Source organism: Pinus tabuliformis, chromosome X (assembly GCF_031772625.1).
Source record: "Pinus tabuliformis cultivar Carrire ecotype Pingquan chromosome X, CPIR1, whole genome shotgun sequence".
In the NCBI taxonomy this organism is placed as follows: domain Eukaryota; kingdom Viridiplantae; phylum Streptophyta; class Pinopsida; order Pinales; family Pinaceae; genus Pinus; species Pinus tabuliformis.
This window is the reverse complement of record NC_142308.1, coordinates 223,858,936-223,880,366: the sequence shown is the minus strand read 5'-3', so window position 1 is coordinate 223,880,366 and position 21,431 is coordinate 223,858,936. Positions and strand designations below refer to the sequence as shown.

General features: G+C 34.4%; 1 protein-coding gene across 1 annotated transcript in view; it reads left to right on the top strand.

The window, feature by feature from the left end:
* Nucleotides 1-257: 257 nt before the first annotated feature.
* LOC149139162 (potassium channel KAT2-like) overlaps nucleotides 258-21,431 on the top strand; it is a 57,109-nt gene continuing 35,935 nt past the window's right edge. Inside the window, exon 1 of the mRNA XM_089450616.1 lies at nucleotides 258-457. Coding sequence (XP_089306742.1) covers nucleotides 258-457 — 200 coding nt within the window. The remainder of the gene's footprint in view (nucleotides 458-21,431) is intronic.

Sequence of the window (21,431 nt, the reverse complement as noted above, 5' to 3'; positions counted from 1 at the left end):
TATGGTATTTTGGGTATGTGGTATTATTCTATAGTGTTGTAACAAAGTCTATTTACAACTTAAGAATTTTAATGGTAAAATAAGGATGAATATCCACGATTAAGGATTTTGTTATATTTTTTTTAAATGTGTATATGTTTAAAAAACATATTAATTCTTTTTATAACTAATATTAATTATTATTTAAAATAGTTGAAGAACTAAGGGGGCGGCAATCTGAACTAGGGTTTTGTGTTAGGGTTTTGTCGTTGGTCACCATGGCGAGGCATGGAGGAGGGAGTTCATCTCCCTCCTACAGTCAAGTGGTTGCGGACAAAAGCAAGGGAACTGGATCACATAGCTTCAAGAAACCAATGGAGGTGGCAACAGAGGCTACGAATACAGAAAAATCGAAAATATCAGACCTCATGGACAGGAAGAGAATCATGAGGAAGCCAGTAAAGAGAAGAGGACAAAGGTTAGCAGTCAGAAAGTTGCTCCTATGAGTAAAACAGGGGTCTATAAACCCAAGTCGACCACTATTCCTCGGGTCGTTTTAAGTGACCCAGCGCTACAGGTGCACATAGATCACATGGTGGAATATGTGGTTATCCGCAAATTTATGGGGATTTGGCTGACGGAGAAGGCCCTGCAAGCATGGATAAGGAACCACTAAAATCCAAAGGGAGAAATCAACCTTCACCTTGGGTCCAAGGGCTTCTTCACAGTGGTGTTCACAAGCTCAGAGGATAAAAACAGAGTGTTCGAGGGAGGACCCTATTTTTATGCTTCTACAGGCCTTTACATGCAACCATGGGTGATGAACTTTGTCCCGGAACGAGAAACTTTCACATTGGTACTTGTATGGATAAGACTCTACTCCCTTCCTTTATATTATTGGCTGTCGGAGTCTCTAAAGACTATCGACAACAAGCTAGAGCATTTATAAAGATCTGAGACACTACTCGAAGAGGCAAATACACTTCCTCTGCCCCGATGTGTGGAAATGGACTTATCTGGGGCACTTTCAGATGCAATCATTTTAGAGGTGTATGACGAGGAATGGGTGTAGGCGGTGGACTATGAACACGTCCCATTTAGGTTTCGTAAATGCCATGAACACGGGCACCTATACAAGGACTGCACATTGAGCAAGCTAGAGAGCAAGACGAAAGACACTACACGCAAATATCCCGAGGGTTTTACTAAGGTGGGGGGTAAAGGGAAAGGAGGCAAGCGATACCAAAAGAAAATTAATGAAGATAGACAACCAAGCCACAATAGTTTCAAGATATTAGAAGAAGAAGTTGGAAGCAACGGGACAAAACAGGAATCGGAGAATATTCCCACTCAGAAGGAAAAGGATGCCAATATGGAGGATATACCATAGAACAACAAACAAAAGGATGGTATGCCGAGCATTATGGAGCTCAGTAGGGACCATGAGATGACCCCAAGTGAGGCTAGAATTGAAGACCATGAACTGCAGGAGATTCTAGAGAGGGAAAATTTAGATCTAGAAAAGTTTCTGGAGCAGGAAATCACTAAAGGGGTAGAGTCTCTGCCAAAAGAGGAGTTCAATAGGGTTCAACAGCTCTTCCTCTAGAGATCACAAATGAAGGGTTCTGGAGTCAAAAGAAACCATGATAGTCAGGAGAATAGAGGAGTGAAAACGATAGAGGATACACTGATGCATTCTTCCAAGAACCTGGGTAGGAAAAGAGGAAGAAAAAATCAGAAATAGTTGTTGACCGAATGCGGGAAACTTATGATCAACTCCTTTACAAAACTTTCTTAATGAAGCTTACAACTTGGAACATTAGGGGTCTAGGAAGTAAAAGGAAGCAAAGGAATCTTAGCAGTAGAATAAAAGAAGAGAAACTAGATATGGTTTTTATTCAGGAAACAAAATGTTCGATGGACAGGATCAGAGAAATACACAGCAAATGGTTAATCAAGTATGACTATCTAGAGGTTAAAGCGAACAACTCGGCGGTTGGGATTCTTACGCTATGGGATCCTCAGAAACTTAGAATCCTAGATGTTGAAGCTTCTAGGAACTATCTATCGTTGGTGATTCAACCTTTGGGTGATAAGGAGATCTACATGATCACTAGCGTCTATGGTCCTCAAAAACTAGAAGACAAATTTAAGCTTCTCACCTCCCTTGAGAAGCTGAGAGAGAAATATCCTAATATGCCCTGGATTCTGGCAGGGGATTTCAATATGATCAGATCTCTTACAGAGGAAAAAGGCGATACCAAAAACCTAGGAATAGAAGCATATTAATGTGTCTCATTATATGGCAAAAGCAATAAAATATTCAAATAAAAAAAGATAAAAACAAATGAAAATAACAATATCAATTATTTTTTAGAAGAAAAAAATACAAAATAACAACTAGGTTTGGGACTTAGTCCGGAGATAACTTTGGCCGAAAGAGTGGAGAATTCATATTTTCTGTATTTCATATATGTTCGACAGAATATCAAAGGTTGAAGTAGATAGTTGTTCGGTCGAACATGAAATCAACCTTGAACATAATATTTGCAAATGCTCGAACGGACATTATTGGAGTAATTTAGCTTAATATTAAGTTACGGGTCATATATATTATAGTTACCACAATATTATGGCCCACAAGGAGATTGTTATGCATACATTTAATTTTATATAAACGTTTCAAATGATTTCTGAAATAGTTGAACGAAATTTTATATAAATTTGATTTTATATAAAGGGTTTCAAATAAATTTTTGAAATAGTTGAACGAAATTTTATATAAATTTGATTTTATATTATTGTAATATTAAAGCTAATTGTGAAGTAAAATTAAAATTTATATAAATTTTATTTTACATAAAAATCAAATTTCAATACAAATTTAAAAAATATTTAAATTATATTAAATAGAAATATTTAAATTAATATTACATAAAAATAATATGTTTATATTATGTATAGTTAAACAAAATTTACTTAATATAAATTATATCATAAATTATTTAAAATGTAATTTTATGTAAATCTTGAAAAATTTTTATATGTTTATGTTCAAACGATCATTGGAAAGTATTCTAGGTACAGAGTTGTGTATGTTAAAAGCTGTTTCATACTTGTTAATCATAAAAAATAAATGCTAAATTTGTAATAAAGCTCACTGACCATAAATTTTGGTAAAAGCTATAGTGAACCTATTTAATGGGTTCAGAAAATATAAATAATATTATAAAAAGTAAGAACTAAATTTGTAAATAAGTCAACTGATAGTAAACATTGGTAAAAACTATGGTTAATCACTCACAAAATATAAATCATGTTTTCAAATATGTAAGTTTAAATATGTAAAGTCAAATAAAATGCTAAAATTCTTTATATGTATATATATATATATATATATATATATATATATAGAATTAGAATTTTGGAAACAATCAATTTATATATTTTTTTCCTTTTTAAATGCATCTTGTCTGCCTTCTATAACTTAGTTTTCTTTCCTCTATAATTTCACAGAACTAGTTTCCCTAAAAAAATGTTATAAAAAGTAAATACAAAATTTGTAAATAGGTCAACTGGTAGTAAATATTGGTAAAAACTATGGTTAATCACTCACAAAATAGAAATTAATTTTTCGAATATGTAGGTTTAAATATGTAAAGTTAAATAAAATGCTAAAACTCTTTAAAAATATGTATAAAAATAGAATTAGAATTTCAGAAACAAACAATTGATATATTTTTTTCCTTTTTAAATGCATCTTGTCTTCCTGCTATAACTTATTTTTCTTTTTTCTATAATTTGATAGAACTAGTTTCCCTCTGGTTTCTCAAACCTTTTACCACTATAAATTTGGAAGTTAAGCTAAGGATTACATCATTGTTTTCCTTTCAGAATTTTTAATAGTACCAAAAATAAAACCTAGATTTATTGTTTATGTGATATGACATTGCAATGTTGAGTTGAGGTGCTGGTTTCGACATTTATTTGTCATCGATGTTGACAATGTTTCAATATTGCACTTAGTCATACATTTATGAAAATGACTCATTAAATGGCAACATCTCTACAATGAGCTGAGAAAAGTAGCCTGGTGTTCACCGACATCCATGCAATGACCTGAAGAGTATCCAAATTCAAAACTGTCACAAGCCTTTTTCGATCTTCCACAGCATTTCAACTTTCTTCTCATTAAAAGTATGTTAGCAAAGATCAAGATTTCTTTGTCACTGCTCTAAAATATAAGCATGTTCTTTGATTGATTCTTTTTTAAATTAATTACATAATTTTTATTTTTATTATACTTAATGAATTTTTAAAAATTTCCTGTTCTTGCACTTCTGCCTTCAAATTTCATATATTATAAGTGGTTTTTCCATTTTTAATGATGTCATTACTTAACTTTATTGATTGAAGTATGCCTTATTCTGCTATCTGTTGCTCCCAACGTTTTCCTTTCACCAATCCTTGCATTTGCTAGTAATTAATGGGCGTTGATGGGGCTAGTGGGAATTCCACCAGGGCTTAGTATCAACTGCAAAGCTCTTACCACTTTATACCTGAACATATCTCGGTTTAAACTTCCACCCGTCCCTTTCCCAAATCACTCATGTTCAGAATACAGGTTGAAACTTCCACCTATTTCTTTTCCCAGATCACTCATGTTCCAAATACAGTTACGTGTACGGGGTACATCTTCATTCTTTCTCTGCTATTTGGCTTTATTGATTGAAGTATGCCTTGTTAGTTTGTCCATGGAGTCAGTTAGTGATAAAAGATTGGCTCAGTAGAAAGAGATCAGGCCTGCCGATTGTTAAAAAATAATGTTTAATAAACTTATAAATAAAAATAATGAAATTTTATCTAAAACTATATTTATATAATTAGTGTGAGATTTTACAACAAACTCAAATTTTAACAAGGTATATAGTTTTCAAAAAATATTAAAAATTCTCAATAAAAATTACAATTGAAATATTCTAATATTTAGAAAATTTGAACTTTTATTTTATTTAAATATTACATATCAATTTAATAACAAGTTGAGATGGAAGGTTGAAATGTCTAACCATACATGTGATTTTTATATATTAGGATCAACTCTTAATGCAAGGACCTCTAGTAACCTCACATGATCATTTATTCCAAGCCACCATATGTCGTTTCATTAATGACAATGGCAAATAAGTAGCAATAACATGATGACTATATTGCATAACTACTTTATGTGGTTCACATTCTTCAAATATATATCCGGTCTTAGTCTTTTCAACTTTCTTAAAGTACATTCCCTTCAGAATAATAGATCCTCCTTCAAAGTCTTGACCATCACTATGAACTTGGCTTTCTAGCAATTTGCATTTGATTGTAGTACATCTCAATAGATAGTATTCAACCCCTTCCACATTGCCGGGAGGTGCTATAACAACAAATACATCCCCTGTATGGGATTTAATACATATTTGAAACATTAAAAACATGTTAAATTTAACTAATATTTAGTCAAAATATAATATTCAAATATAATTAAAATTGATAATTTAATATTTAAAATTATAAAGGTATAAGAAATTGCATACCTTCTTGTACTAATCCAGAAATAACATCATACTCTGAAGAGAATTGTGGGTCCTCATCTCTTTCTTCAATTGGAATGTGCACTTGAGTAGGAGAAACACGATCTAAAGGTTCCAAGATAGTTTGTTTCCATTCTTCAACAAATCCTTGTTGTAAATTTATACATGCTTCTTGGAATTCATTTCCTACGCAATATGCACAATAACAAGCATGCTCCCTGACATGCAAAACCCAATCAGTGAGATCTGTGCTTCTAACAGAGTGAAAAGACCTTGTACTTGGTACAGTTTTGCATGTATAAGCATGTTCACGATCACCATTCATTATATGCCAAAAGAATCTACATATAAACTTATCAATTTGACCATCACTTCTATGACACAAATTTTGAGTACACCAATCAACAACACTTTTTGCATCTTGCATTATATTAGCATCAAACTTCATTTGGTATCTCCTAAGATCTCATTTAATGCAAGCTCTAGCCCCATCATACTCTCCTTTTCCATGACCACTTTCAAAGAAGCTTCATGTATGTTTAATTTTGATTTTACGATGAAGATGACACAACCAATAAAATGATCTTGCTAATTTGAATTGCCCTGCACAACCATCTGACCAAACCCAATGTTCTCTAAAAGTGACACTTCTATCCTTTATAAGAGAATAAAAAAAATTGTTGAAAGAATTTTGCACAAAAAGGGTATCATGCTCTGAATCATCACTAACATAAAAGTGAACCTATTTGATCACTATTCTTTTTTCTGGTGTACTTTGTCTTCCATCAATATGCTCCTCTGCATGCCTATAAGGTACATGGACCAAAATTGTAACTTGTTCTGAATGGTAATATTGGCTTTGTATTTCTTTTTATGGTGACAATGTATAGTTTTCAACAAAGTCAACAATAGATAATACAACACCAAATGGAAAAGTATCTCGGCTAGTTCGAAATTGCATGTCTTTCCATCTTGCTATATGACTATGTTGGACATACTAATAAATCTGTTTAGTCTTAAATGCACCAATAAATTCTTTGATGGTAACTTCATCTTCAACCAAATTAATCCTTCTCGATTCACCTCCATGAGATAAAGAAAATGTGACATACTTGAAAATTTTTCTTTTAATCATATCATTTGAATAATCATGTGCAATATATTTCCATCTTTTTAAATTAAAACAATTATAACATTTATTTTTAACACAATTCATATTGTAAAAGTGCTCACCTTCTCCCTTTTCACAAAGTAAAGTCTTGATGAATTCAGTGACATGCAATGGAGGTGCTTCATTTGAAGGTTGGAATTGTAACCTGTAGTTACGAAATACTTCATAATAATAATTGAATTCCACATGGTACCTGCAACAACATGTGTCACGAACTTTGTTGGGTTGTATATACCAAGGCTTCATTGCCTCAAAAGTTCGTTGCCCAATTGTAATATTAGGATGTGCATCTTGAAACTTGTGGAATAGCTCTGTTTGTGAAATGTCTAGAAATTGTTTTTGATGCTCCTCCCTAACACCACGTGAGATTCTATGTGTCAAGACATCTCTTCTATTAGAAGAAACTCTAGAATTTTCATTCCAAAATTCAATTATTATGCCACGCCATTCATCTGAAACCTTGTCATTTCTAGGAGCCCTGCACACTATTGCCCAATTCTGGTGAGGATTCATGATTTCCAATTGTTCTCTTGTAGCAATCCTTCTTGTCAATGTTCTTCTACTAATATTAAGTGCCTTTGAAGTTGCACTGACCAACCTTTCATTTGATGTCTTTTTACTAATAATTGCATTCATAATAGCTCTTCGAGCAGCTCTATGGTCTTTTGTGCATTTTTTGCTACCAATCAAGTCATATGATGAATTAATGTTATTAAGCATTGTATCTGAAACTTTATTTTTATCATCTTGATTAATTCCAAGCAAACACAATATAGGTTTCAACTCCTTTTGTCGCAATAAGCATGCCAGAAGTTGGGCTTGAGAAATTAAAGATTTAGGTGAAAAATATTCCTCATACATCTGACTTGTATGGTATCAAATGATGTGATCAGACATCTTCTCTCCTACATCAATCTGACTCTGAATAGATGATGGAATACTTGTTGGTATGTGTTTTGGTAAACTTGATCTGCTACTCGATGCTCCTTTCTGACCCAAAATATCACATCTTCTATCTTGCATTTGTGTATCCTGGTTTTGGAATTGTTGATTTTGACTCGATGAACTAATATATTGGTTGAATAAATTATTTGAACCTTGATTAGATGTTCCCTCTCCACCCAAAACATCCAAGTTTTGGACATCATCTTGCATAGGAGTATTGCAATGAGAATGCAAAATTTGACTTAATATGTTGGATCTTTGATGTTGAGTTCCTTCTATAGTAGTAATAATGATGTTTTGTTGGTTTTCATGAGTTTCTTGTTGTTGGCTATTATACCCTATTCTTCTTTTTTCATTCCTTTCTTCCTCAACAAAACAAGGACGTTTGCAAGCTGATTTCTTCTTTCTCCTAGACTGGCTCCCCATATTTGCACAATATTTCACTATATATTTTGCATTCACATTATACAAAACACACACTTAAAATTATATAATTTTTTTAATATATATAAAACAAAATAAAAGAACATCTTTTCAAATGAATCTAGCAGTTAATAAAACCAAAAACTACAATGTTCATACAAAATGTGTATGATTTGCAGGAAATGCTCCCCCAAATATGCAATGATTTAGCACATCCAATGCAAAAAGATTGAAATGTTCTGAATGCCCTTTTTTTATTAATGCAGTTCTTACAAACAAAAATAGAAAAAAAAAATATTTCCCCAATCTTGTATTGAGTTAAGGAAATTTTTCTAGACACTTCTAGTGACACAAGTTTATTTATAAAAATAAATAATTACATGCTATATTCGAAACACCCTGTTTACCATACGTTTTCTTTCATCACTTATGACATATTAGATTTGATAAAAAAGAAAAAGAAACTTTTCTATGCTTTCCAAAATTTGCTCTTCACAAAATTAACAATTGCCAAAAACAATTTTTGTATTTGTCATAATTTGTTCAAAAATCTAATTGTTACCAAAAACATTTTCTGTACATACTAAAATTTGTTCTTGACAAAATTAATAACTACTGAAAATATTTGAAGTACTTATCACAATTTGCTCTCACAATATTAACAATTACCATTCTTATTACTAAAATCATGTTTCCTATATTTGAGTAATTTTTCATCTTCTACTTACAAAATATTAAATTTGACATTTAAAAATATCAATAATTATTATTCTATTAACCACTTCTAATTTTTATTATAATTACTCTTCTTACATCTAAAAAGTTTCCATTCACAACAACTTCTTTATACTAACATTTGTAAATTTCTTTATATAACAAAGTAAATGTAAGTTTTTATAACAGAAAATTATGATTGAAGTGTTAATTCAACAATGTCTTATTTATAATATTACTATTCAATTTTATAAAAGTGACTTTAATTTTACATAGAAAAATATGCTTAATTAATTTAACAATATATATTTAATAATATGTAATTCAATTGTTTTTTATAAAATAAAATAAATTTAGTTAAAAAATAATTTATCTTTAAATTTTATTAAATTATTTATTTAACAACAATTCATCGTTAAAGAAAATTAAGATATATATTTTTTTATTAAATATCATAAAATGATTACTTAAGCAATATTTTTCTAATAATTTTTAATAAAATGAAATTCATATTTTATTTATATTTATAAGATATAATTTAATTTTTAAAAACAACATTATTTAAAAAAAATTATTCAAAATTTTCTTGTAAATTTATTTTATGCCCTAATGATTTATTATGAAGGAAATAATGTTAGAATAAGATTATTATTTCAGAAATTTCTATTTGGTAATCCTAATATTTGCCCAAAAAGATGGTTTAAATTTCAATAAATTACTTTATTTTCGAAGAATAGAATATAGTTTAAATTTTCATAAATATAATTACACTGAATTTAAATTTTAAATAGTAGATTAATTCGATGTGCCATGTGTTATTTGTAATATGTTCGACTGAACTCTTATCCATTTTACCTCATTGGTTATGTAAATACTTCGATCGAGTAAGGTTTTGTAATTCTTTGGAGCGAACATTCTATATGAAACATGTTAATACCTTCGGTAGAATGCGCTTTCGAACGAATGCATCAAATTTGACCGGTGGTATGTGCATTAAAATGGAGTTGTCTATAATGCGACTTTTTGAGATTCCGGTGACGGAATCTGGCGGAAGAAATTGAGATGAAATCATGATTTGTTGCAGTTAAAATGGTTTTTTAACTGCATATTCGGATTCAGCACCCTGAAAAACCCCTGGGACGGTTTCATTGTGCAGAAATTAGCTATCAAACTTGGATTCCAATAAATTACTGCCGGATTTTCACCGGAAAAAATGTCCGGAAAGGCTTTCAAAAAGTCGCGTTAAAGACTACTGCCATTAAAATTACTAATTTTGAACTTAAGTTTTACGAACCTAGCTTTTACGTTTGGCTGCTATGGCATTAGCTTTGGTATTGTATTTTTTCTTAATAAAACCAATTTTAATGAAAATTTTCATTTTTATGGCCTTAAAACATATATTAATAATTTATATATTTTGTTAAAAAATTTCAACAATATAAATATTAATGTGTTGATTGTGAGTATATAATTTTTTAATTACGTAAGTTTTGATTTTTTTTTTTAAATATTATTTTTATATATCATATTTTGAATAATATTAAATATGTTATTATAATCATATTTAAATATTTTATTATAAAAAATTTAAGATATATTTTAAAAATTTTCAAAAAATAATTTTAACATTTTGTTATATGTTATTTTCAAATTTCTATTAAAAAAAATTGATTCTATAAATATGAAAAGATAGTTTCTTGGGTCGTTGTTTTATATATACCAAAAATTATTATTTTTACTAGTATTTTAATAATAATTAAAAAATATGCTTTTTTTTTTTAATTTGTTTAGGAATCTTTAAAATGTTTACAACATATCTCTTAAAGAAATTGGAATTAAAAAACATAAATCAATAGAGAAATGGGGGTTTGCCGTTTTGTCACTACTAAGTTATGTAAAATATTAATGAATATCTTTTAAAGAAAATGAATAAATTAGATAAATATATATATATGTATATATATATATATATTAAATTTTTGAAAAAATATGACATGAAAGTGAATTTAAATTGACATGTTTTGTCTTCTTTTACCACCACCTAATTCTTGATGATTTTGTAAATTTAAGAGCAAACATTCCAACTCCATTCATTTTTATAAAACTTTTTTGCCACAAAAAGGGCAAAAGTGATACACATTAACATGCTTTTACCCCAGGCAGAGACTCCATTGCCTTCCAGAACTTCATGAATAACATGGGGCTAGTGGACACTGAAACAGTAAATGGCACTTTTACTTGGAACAATAAGAGGGGAGGGGCTTCTCAAGTTGCCTCTAAACTAGATAGATTCATAATCTCAGAGGACCTCCTTCTCACAGGCCTTGATGTGTCAGCTTTAATCCTTCCCTTCGGAGGCTTGGACCACTGGCCTGTCCAGCTTGAAGCTAATTTTATGGGTACACCGAGGAATAGACCTTTTAGGTTTGAAAATGTCTAGCTCTCTCACCCTAACTTCACCAGCAATATTGACAAATGGTGGATGGAAGATATGCTCGTTCAAGGCACTAAAATGTTCATGTTACAACAGAGACTTAAACACATCAAATCTAGGCTTAAATATTGGAACGAAAAAGAGTTTGGTAATATTTTTAAAGCCAAAAAAGAAGTTGAGCAGAAACTCCAGGGGATTAATCAAATCATCATCACAGACAGTTTTACCGAGGAACGAAAAATTCAGGCTGACTATCTTCAGAACGAATGGGAAGATCGGTGCATGCAAGAGGAGATTTTCTTGAGACAGAAATCGAGGGTGTAATGGATTAGAGAAGGAGAAAGAAACACGAAGTTTTTTCATAGATCAACCTCGGATCATAGATCATATAAAAGAATTTCAAAACTTAAAGATTCTCAATGGAAAGAGCTCGCCTCTCATAATGAAATGGAATCTGTCCTCATTCAACACTTCCTTAACATAGCAGAGGAGCCTCTCATCGACCGATCTCGGCTCATTAACAATTTCACAAAGTGCATTCCTAAGCTTGTAACCAGGGAAGACAACCACAATCTTAATAGGCCAGTGTTTGAAGAGGAGGTGAGTGAAGTTATCAATGAGATGCAAAATGGGAAAGCTCCTGAACCTGATGGTTTCAATGTGGACTTCTTCAAAGCTTGTTGGAAAACAATCAAACAAGATATCCTTGATGTTGTGGAAGACTCTAGAAGATCCAAAATTGTCTTGAAGGCTCTTAATGCCTCTTTCATAGCTTTGATTCCAAAGCAGGAAAAAGCTATGACACCAGACAGATTCAGGCCCTTAGCCTTATGTAATGTGGTGTACAAAATTATTTCCAAAGTGATTGCTAACATACTCAAGCCCCTTCTTCCTGCTCTCGTCTCAGAGGAGCAAACTGGAATTGTGGAAGGAAGACAGATTCTCAACAACATCATATAAGCTCACGAGGTGGTACACTCTCTTAAGAGTAATAAGCAAGCTGGTATGATCATGCAGCTTGACCTAGCGAAAGCTTATGATAAGCTAAGTTGGTCTTACATCAGGGTAGTGCTAAGAGCTTATGGCTTCGACCACAACTGGATAAGATGGGTTATGGCCCTTGTATCCATGGCTAGCTTCTCCATTATGCTTAACGACTCCCCCTCTAGAACCTTTATGCTTTCTAGGGGTCTCAGACAAGGGGATCCGCTCTCCCCCTTCTTCTTTGTTCTCATCATGGAAGGGCTAGGCAGACTGATCAAAATGGCAAATGCTAAAGGAAGAATCTAGGGGCTGAAACTTACCCTAAATGGTGATGCTTATACGACGCAATGCTGCAAGGCATTCCCACGGTCAAGGAAGCCAGAACTTTCAAACAAATCCTGAACGGCTTTTCTTTGGCCGCTAGTACAGAGGTAAGCCTTAACAAATCAAATGTTTTCTTTTTTAACACTGACATTGCTATTCAGAGGAACCTCGCCAAAATTCTCAGGTTTCAAAAGGATCAGTTACCTTCCAAGTACCTTAGAATGCCTCTTACGGACAAACCTCTAAGCAAGGGAGTGTGGGAGCCGTAACTAATAAACTTCAGGACAAAGTCAGGAAATGGACCTGTAGGTCTTTGAATTTGGCGAGGCATCTTTCGCTTACAAAGTCTGTCCTGCAGGCTATTCCCATTTTCATATTTTCAACTCTTCCTCCTCCTAAAGGAGTTATGCAACAAATCAAGAGTATTCAACGAGATTTTCTTTGGGGAAAAGGGGAAGAGAAAAATAAGTGGGCTTTGATAGCTTGGCACAAGCTTTGCAAGCCTAAGGCCCATGGTAGTTTGGTGCTTCATGACCCTGAAACCCTCAGCAGAGTTTCGGGAGCCAAACTTTGGTGGAGGTGGCTCAATGAATCGACAACTCCTTTGGCCAAGCTTTGGAAGCATAAATATGCAAATAATTGGCAAGAGAGGGATCATATCCGAATGTCTGGGCTCATCAAGGGCTCCCACATTTGGAACCTTGCATGGGAGAATCGAGCCATTGTCTAGCAGCATAGTTTCTAGGAGATCCGAGCTGGGAACCTTGCACGGTTTTGGGAGGATAACTGGCAACAGTAACCAAATTTGTTTAGAGAAAAACTCACCACTCTTAAAAATGACACTAACAACAAAGGTTTACTTATGGTAAGTGACTTCTGGGATCAGATAAGGAACAATGGTAAATGGAGAATGTGGAAGGATCTTGGATTCCCTTGCTCTTGCCCTGGAGCAGAGGAAGATTTTGGTGTCTTCCTCGTCTGACCAATTGAGATGGGGTCAAAACACCGAAGGCACCTTTAACCTCAAAGTGAAGAGAGTCCTTTGAAGGCCTAGGTGGATTCCCTTGCTCTTGACCTGGAGCAGAGGAAGATTTTGGTGTCTTCCTCGTTTGACCAATTGAGATGGGGTCAAAACACCGAAGGCACCTTTAACATCAAAGAGGCTAAATGCATGGCCCTAGGTTTTGATTATCCAAACCCTGATCAGGTGTGGAATGACCTTTGGTAGAACTCGTAATGGATGAAAATCAAGTTGTTTATGTGGTTAGTTCACCAAAAGAAGATTCTCACATGGGAGAATCTTCTAAAAAGGAGTTTTGTTGGCCCATCCAAATGCCATCTATGTGGCTTACAGGAGGAGACGATGGAACATTTACTAAACCTCTGTCCCTTCACCTCAACCTTGTGGGATTGGGTGGCCTCAGTCTTCAGGCAAACTGACAGGGACAAAGTCAGCATCACCAACACTTTGAAGAATTGGAGGAAAGACTTCTTAGGTAATGAAATCATTAACAAGGCTTGGACTTTAGTTCCAGGATTTATTATCTGGGATGTTTAGAAAGAACGCAATGGCAAGATTTTCAAGAACAGAATAGGCTCGACCCAAAACATCATTGTCCAAATTTTACGACAGCTCAAAGACATAGTAGGAGCCCTAATGTGGAAAATTCCTGAGGACCCTCCATCGCCCCAGGATGCTACCATACTGCTGTAGTTGGGTCTCCATTCTCTGGTTCCCCAAGGCACTAACAAGGGTGTGAGCATAACAATTGCTGGTAAAGATATTTGATAGCCTCCTCCTCATGGTTTTTTGAAAATCGATATAGACGAGGCTTCTAAGGGCAACCCAAGGATGGACGGATTTGGGGGTGTCATAAGAGATGAGTAGGGGTGCATAAAGGATATCTTTCATAGTCATTTGGGGACTGCCACCAATAACATGGCGGAGCTCATGGCCTTAGAGAAATGCCTGGAAATCCTGGTGGAGTCAAATTTACACAATGCCATCATTGAAGCTGACTTTGAATTGGTCATTAATGTGGCCAAGAAAATGTGTAATGGAACGGCACCTAGAAAAGTGTCGAAACATTGGAGGTTATCGCAAGTCTTTCAGCGTATTCATTCCCACTTGCGAACCCTGAGAACCGTCAGCTTCGTTCATGTGCGAAGAAAAGCCAACATGTTAGCTGATTGTCTGGCGAATGAAGGAGTGCTATGTAAGGAAAGCTATATTTGGCACGATTGGGATTTTATACCCTCTGGTAAACTGAGTGATGATTGTCAACGTCAGGCTGCCAAAGATATGGAGCACTTCCAGACCATGAACAATGAGCAGGAGGAAGACTAGCGGAAGGAGGAGAGAGCAGAAGCCCTTGAGCCGCAGTAACTCCTAACCATAAAAACCCAAATGAAGAGAAGAGCGAAGAAGTGAAGTGTTGAAGCACAATAACAGTTGGATCTAGAAGATCAACGAACAATATTTGTTTGTGATGGGCGGCTAGGATTAAGTCACATAAGGTGGAGCTTAGAAATGAAAGGCGGAGTTTCAATCTAAGTACTGGCAGATGTTGAATGGCGAGTATTGATCTGGACCGTCGGATCGACATGGTGGATCGACGGTGATCAGTAGACTAGCAGGAGTAGGAGAGAGCGAAAGTCCTTGAGCCTAGTTGAAATGTCGCAGTAAATCCTAACCGTCAATCCCACAGTCATTGCTTACGTCATAGTCAACTACGGGGGTCGAGAGCTGGTTAACCCGTTTGCTAGATGAAGGGCCGCAGACCATAGGATTTAATGGCCTTCGTCATCCAACGGATATCGGGCCGGAAAGGGATCGAATGTTAACCTCATGGACGGACCCAAACATTTATAGATTAAAGTGGTTTAATCCTTATCGGCTCCGTAAGGATGTTAAATGTCGTGTAAGTGGTCTGAGGTGATGTCATTGTAGACCGTCGGATCAAATGGGTTTTGATCTATGACGCTGGATCACCGAGCAGCTCTGTTGATCAGAGGAAGTATTAACCGTCGGATTGAAGGTAAGTTCGACGGTGGTGATTGAGCGATTAGGCTTGGGCGAGCGGACCCGAGAAGATTTTCGGCGCGGTTTCAATTTATTTGAAGTCTGGTTGTTTTCGCATTTCGCATGCGAGAGCGGTGAAATCACTTGATGGTGCGATGCGATCTTGCGACAACCATTGATCTGGCGGATGAGATCAACGGTGGAAAAGGGAAATCGCATATCGCAAGTCGGGAATCCTGTGTGCATATGCTTTTGAGTCTTTGTAACTCCGTGATGCGATATATGATTTTGGGTTTTGTTGACCCTGTTGTCTGTTAACCAGCAACGGGTCTGTCTTTTGCTGGTCTTTACACTTGTAAAGACGTGTACCATATGTAATCTTTTTATCGGTTAATTGAAGGCTCCACTCTTACTTGACAAAAAAATATTATTATTTAAAATAAATTTATAATTGAATTTATTTTTATATTTTTTAATGTTGACAATTTGAGATGTATCATAAAATAGATATTTTCATGTATATTGATATTTACTAACCATTTAATTTATATGGTTATAATATTAATAGATAATAATAATTTCATTTAGTGTATATTAACCATTAACATATAAAACATGTCGCTAACAAACATCAGATAAACCCATTCTAACTAATGCCTAGTGATTCATTGTTAAAAAGTTATCTATATGATATTACAAGTTATAATAAAAAAATTCTAATCTTTTCATTCTTTGATAATAGTGTACTAAAAACCAACCTAAGAAATTGAACGAAATATGGATTTTATGTACGTGGAATATGTAACACTTTTTAGAAATGGCAAGAGGGGACAATTTCGTTTCTAATATGTACGTGGAATATGTAACACTTTTTAGAAATGGCAAGAGGGGACAATTTCGTTTCTATTTTTTTTATTAGAATTAAGATATTTTTCGGATATGATTATGGGAGTGTTTGAATATTTTTTTACTAAGAAATAAATTCAGCATCATCCAAAACCCTGAAACTTGTAAAGCCAAATTTTCAAAAAATTCCTTAAAATTTTATCACCTAAAATTTTCAAACTTTGACCCATAATATTTGTGAAAAGCTATTGATGGGTGAGAATGAAATACGAAAGTTTGATTTCTTTGTGATCCAGCCAATACATTCATTTAAATTTTCCATGGAATTCGATGGAATGTCTGATCCTATCACCGGCGAAATATACTTCTACCGCACCACAGAAGTCGTCGATTCATCACCAATGGACGGCGCAGAAATCATTTTCCCGTTAACTGAATGATAGGATGCCCAACAACTATTGACCATTTGTTAATTCTCGCACAATTTTAACGTTGAACTCCTAAAATTGAAAGAGAGTAAGAAAATTGAAACCATTTTAACATTTAATATGAAAGTTCTTTTTCAATTTTAAAATATATATGTTTATTTATATAATTATTGAAGATAATTATGATTAATGTGGTTGAAATATTAATCACACTGTCCTTTAGGTATAGTTACATTTTATTTTGTTGTCGGTTAGGTGTTAGGTATAATTATATTTGATTTTGTTGTTTGTTAGGTGTTATAGACAGTTCAGTTTTACTTCAATTTTATTCTATAGTCAATTTTTAATTCAGTAATTTATTATTGATATTTACAATATAATTTATATAACCATTTTAAATATTAAAAACAGGTCTTCAGGATTTTTTAGATTCCCAAAGCAAAAGTGTGAGAAGCCGAAAAGAAAAGAGCAATGCATCCTATCCACAGCTCAGCCAAGAAAAAAATGCACACAAAATCGTAAACTTAAAAATTTGTTGAATTCTTAAAATTTCCGCACGTGGAAGGACTGCACACAATTGCGCAGTAGATCCCGTTGGATTTCAAAGAATTTGGTCAAAGCAAAGTTCATGTGCCAACGATTTTAAAAGAAGGTAACGACAAGCGTACAGGCTTAATCGTTTTCATTCAAAGACGACGATTTATATGAAGGCCATTGAAACTTACCTTTTCGAATTTGTTTTAAAAAGTGATTTTCAAAATTCATATAAAAAGAAAAGAGAGATTTGAAGGATTAAAAAAAAAAAAAAACTTTTTAAATATAAGGAATATAAGGAATTTGATATGTGGTCTTATAACAAAGAGATCTATTAAAAAAAATTGATTAAAAAAGATTTATTTTTCTGAAGATATTTTTTAAAAAAAGGGTTTTGTTTAAGAGTATTTTTTAAAGAGGAGCTGAGGGAATCTTATTTTATTGAGAAAAAGGGATTTTATTTTTTGAAATAGAGCTATATATTTGTATTTGAAGAAATGGCTTCCTCAAGCGCCTTGGCACAAACCCCGCCTCTGTTGGAAAAAATTACAAGTTTTCGTCTTTAAGAATGAAGATATTCCTACAAGACCAAGAATGTTGGGATACAGTTAACACTGCCTATGTAGAGCCGGCCCAAGAAGCATGGGTGGCCATGTCCAATAACTAGAGGAATACAACTACTGAACTTAGAAAGAAATAACAGAGCCAAATGTTTGATACAAAACTTAGTGGATGACTCTATTTTTGACAAGATAAATGACTCATCCACAACACATGAAGCTTGGGAAATCTTGAAAGTAGTGTATCAAGGTAATGATACAGTGAAGACAGTTAAATTACAGACATTGAGATCACAATTCGAAACCCTAAATATGGCTGACACAGAAAATATGGATCAGTTCATGACTAGAGTCGTGGGAATAATCAAACAGATCAAACGCATTGGTGAAACCATTTCAGGTCAGAAAATTGTTCAAAAAATCCTTTGAAGTCTTCCCAAGAAATATGACATGATTGTAACAGTGATTCTAGAATTCAAATATTTTATGACTTTCTCAGTAGAACAGTTGATTCGGTCACTTCTGGCACATGAAACAAGACTCAACTTGGCAGAAAATTCCATGGAAAATGCTATCAGGTAACAACATTCTTTTGGCGTAGGAAAAGGAAGAAGACATAGAGGCATCAACAAGTGAGGCAGAGGCTGAAGAAGAGGCAGATCAAAACATCATCATGCACCACAGCAGTGGAGAACTCCACAAAACCAAACTCAAAGAAGCAAAACATGGAGTAAATCTAATGTTCAATGTTATTACTACAAGAAATTTGGGCATTATGAATATGAATGCAGAAAGAAACAGTCAGATTAGCAAAGAGGCCATGTCCATCTCTCCAACAATGAAGGAGAATCCTTTGAAACAATATTTATTTCCTACCATATTTATGAGGAAACTCACAACAAGGATATTTGGTTGTTGGAAAGTGGCTACAACAATCATATGACAGGTAACAAAAATATAATTTCTTATCATGATGCTTCCATAACATCATAAATTACTCTTGGAGATCCCTCTTGCATTAAAGATGAAGGAAAATGTATTGTCCCTATTCTTATTAAACAAAATCAGCAGAAATATATGTCTCATGTTTATTAGGTTCCACATATCAAGCATAACCTCATTAGTGTAGGAAAACTGATGAAACATGGTTATGATATAATATTCCAAGGAAACACATGTTATATCTATGATAAATTTCCTAATAGAAGACTAATAGAAAGGGTTGAAAAAACCAAGAATAGGATGTTTCTTTTGACTCCTAGAAGTTGAAATTTGTCACAGTCTTTAGTCCACAATGTGGCAAGAATAAATGAATCTCAGCTATGGAATTCTAGATATGTCCATATCCCATTCAGGACTCTAAGTGAGATTCAGAAACACTCAATTGTCATTTCACAACTCAACATGACGACCACACACACTTTGTGGCCTAGACAATTCATGACACAAAGCGACATGACACTGCTGACATGAACATGCTGACTATGGTGTGTGTATAGATTTGCTATGCTACTGGGTGATGAGTATGCTCTTGGTGTATCATATCTTCACCTCTGCATGACGAAGTGTGTGGGGTCTTTGATGGTCTTGGTATTCGCTTGATGGTTCATGCATGTGTATGTATCTCCTTCACTTGCTACTTCGTATGCTTCGCGTGTTCGTCCAACATGAGCAAGTCTTCTAGCATGTGCTCCTTCTTCATCTTGTTCATCATCGCACCATGTTCCATTCATGTACCTATTTCTGCAATCACTCATGACGAGACGACATCAATTCTATAAATATCCTAATCTATTATGATGCATTGTTTTCCATGATCGGTTTGGGTGACTAGGAGGGAGGACAAGGTACTAAGACTGCGCACAACACAACTTAGGACGAGTTGGGGGACTCCGGGGTAGTGTCGGTAAAAACTATGCAGAGGTCACTGGGAGGCTAATTTGAGCAGTCCGGGACAACAGTGAAATCTGCGAGAGAGGGCTCAGCTGGGAGGAAAAATTGCACAATTTTTCCGGGGAGGCAGTGCGGGGGGCAAGAAGCACTGATAATGAAAACTATGCAGTTTTCCGGAGGAGGCCAGGATGAGGTCGTGAGAATGACTGCTCATAACTGTGTAGTTCTGGGAGACAATCAAGGCAGGACATGATTACGCAGTTTCCGGGTTGAGTGGAGTGCTGGGCAGCAGGAGGACTATCAGTGAAACCTGCGCAGTTTTCAGCAGGAGAGCAGGGCAAGCTAGCAAGGTAGACCACATTTCTGTTAAGCAAGCATTACAACAACCATCAATGCATTGCCTTATACCTCAACGCAGATCTCTGCTGCATAATGTATCTCACAAAACCACAAGTATCAAACATTGCTTATTGCACCACAAACATCAAATATACCTTATTGTTTCTCCTTTGTCATCAATGAAAACAATGCCTACACAACAATCATAAATGATAAGTTAAATAGTTAGGATTGGATTTTTAACTCAATTCTTCTGCCATAAAAAAATTATCTATATATATAACTCGATTATAAATTTTATAATAATATTTTGAATTATTTGTTAAAATCAAATTTTTATGATATATTAATTTAATTCAATATTTTATTAGTTAAGTCTTATTAAAAATTATATAATCTACCTCAAGTGGTTTCATGAATATTCATAAGTTATGATTATAAGTAATATTGAGTTTTTTTTCTAGGTTGAAAGCAATATTGGTTTTCGAATAAGATTTAAAACTAGTTGTAATTCGTTAATTTTTTTTTTAATTATATCCAAGAAAATAGGTTGATGGCTGATATTCTAACTCTAACAAGAGTGAGGTATCAATTTTTAAAACTACCGATAGGTTATTTTAAATGGCGTGGCTTCCCTGCAATAGAGCTAGCGCTCCTCTGAATCACCAAATAAAAGCAATGCACAAGTTCTGGTGCTCGACTAGACCATACGAGTTCCGCGTGAGGTGGAGAGTCGAGACTACAGGCGAAGTTCCCCATTTTCTCTTTTTGTGGCAAGATGACTAATTTGGGGCTCAACCAAAACCGATTGGGTCCGACCCCGAGTCGATGGTAGGTTTGGTTCGCTACTCGGGGTCGGTTCTCCTTTCGAAATAAAATCAATGCACAGGATTTGGTGCTCGATTCGACCATATGAGGTCTGCGTGAGGTCGAGAGTCGAGACTACAGGCGAAGCTCCCCATTTTCTTTGTTTGTGGTGAGCTGACTATGTTGGGGCCCAACAAAACCGATTGGGTCCCACCCCGAGTCGATGGTTGGTCTGGTTCACTACTCGGGAGTCGGGGTCAGTTCTCCTTTCGGTTTTGACTTGAAGTCTGAAGTCGCAACTTAATTCTCTCTTCCTCGATTGGTTGACCTAACTTCACTTCGCTCAGGCCCCTTCTATTTACACAGTCGACTCGTATTCACTGTCGACTTGGTAGGTGTCTCTTCCTCGATTGGTTGACCTAACTTCACTTGGCTCAGGCCCCTTCTATTTA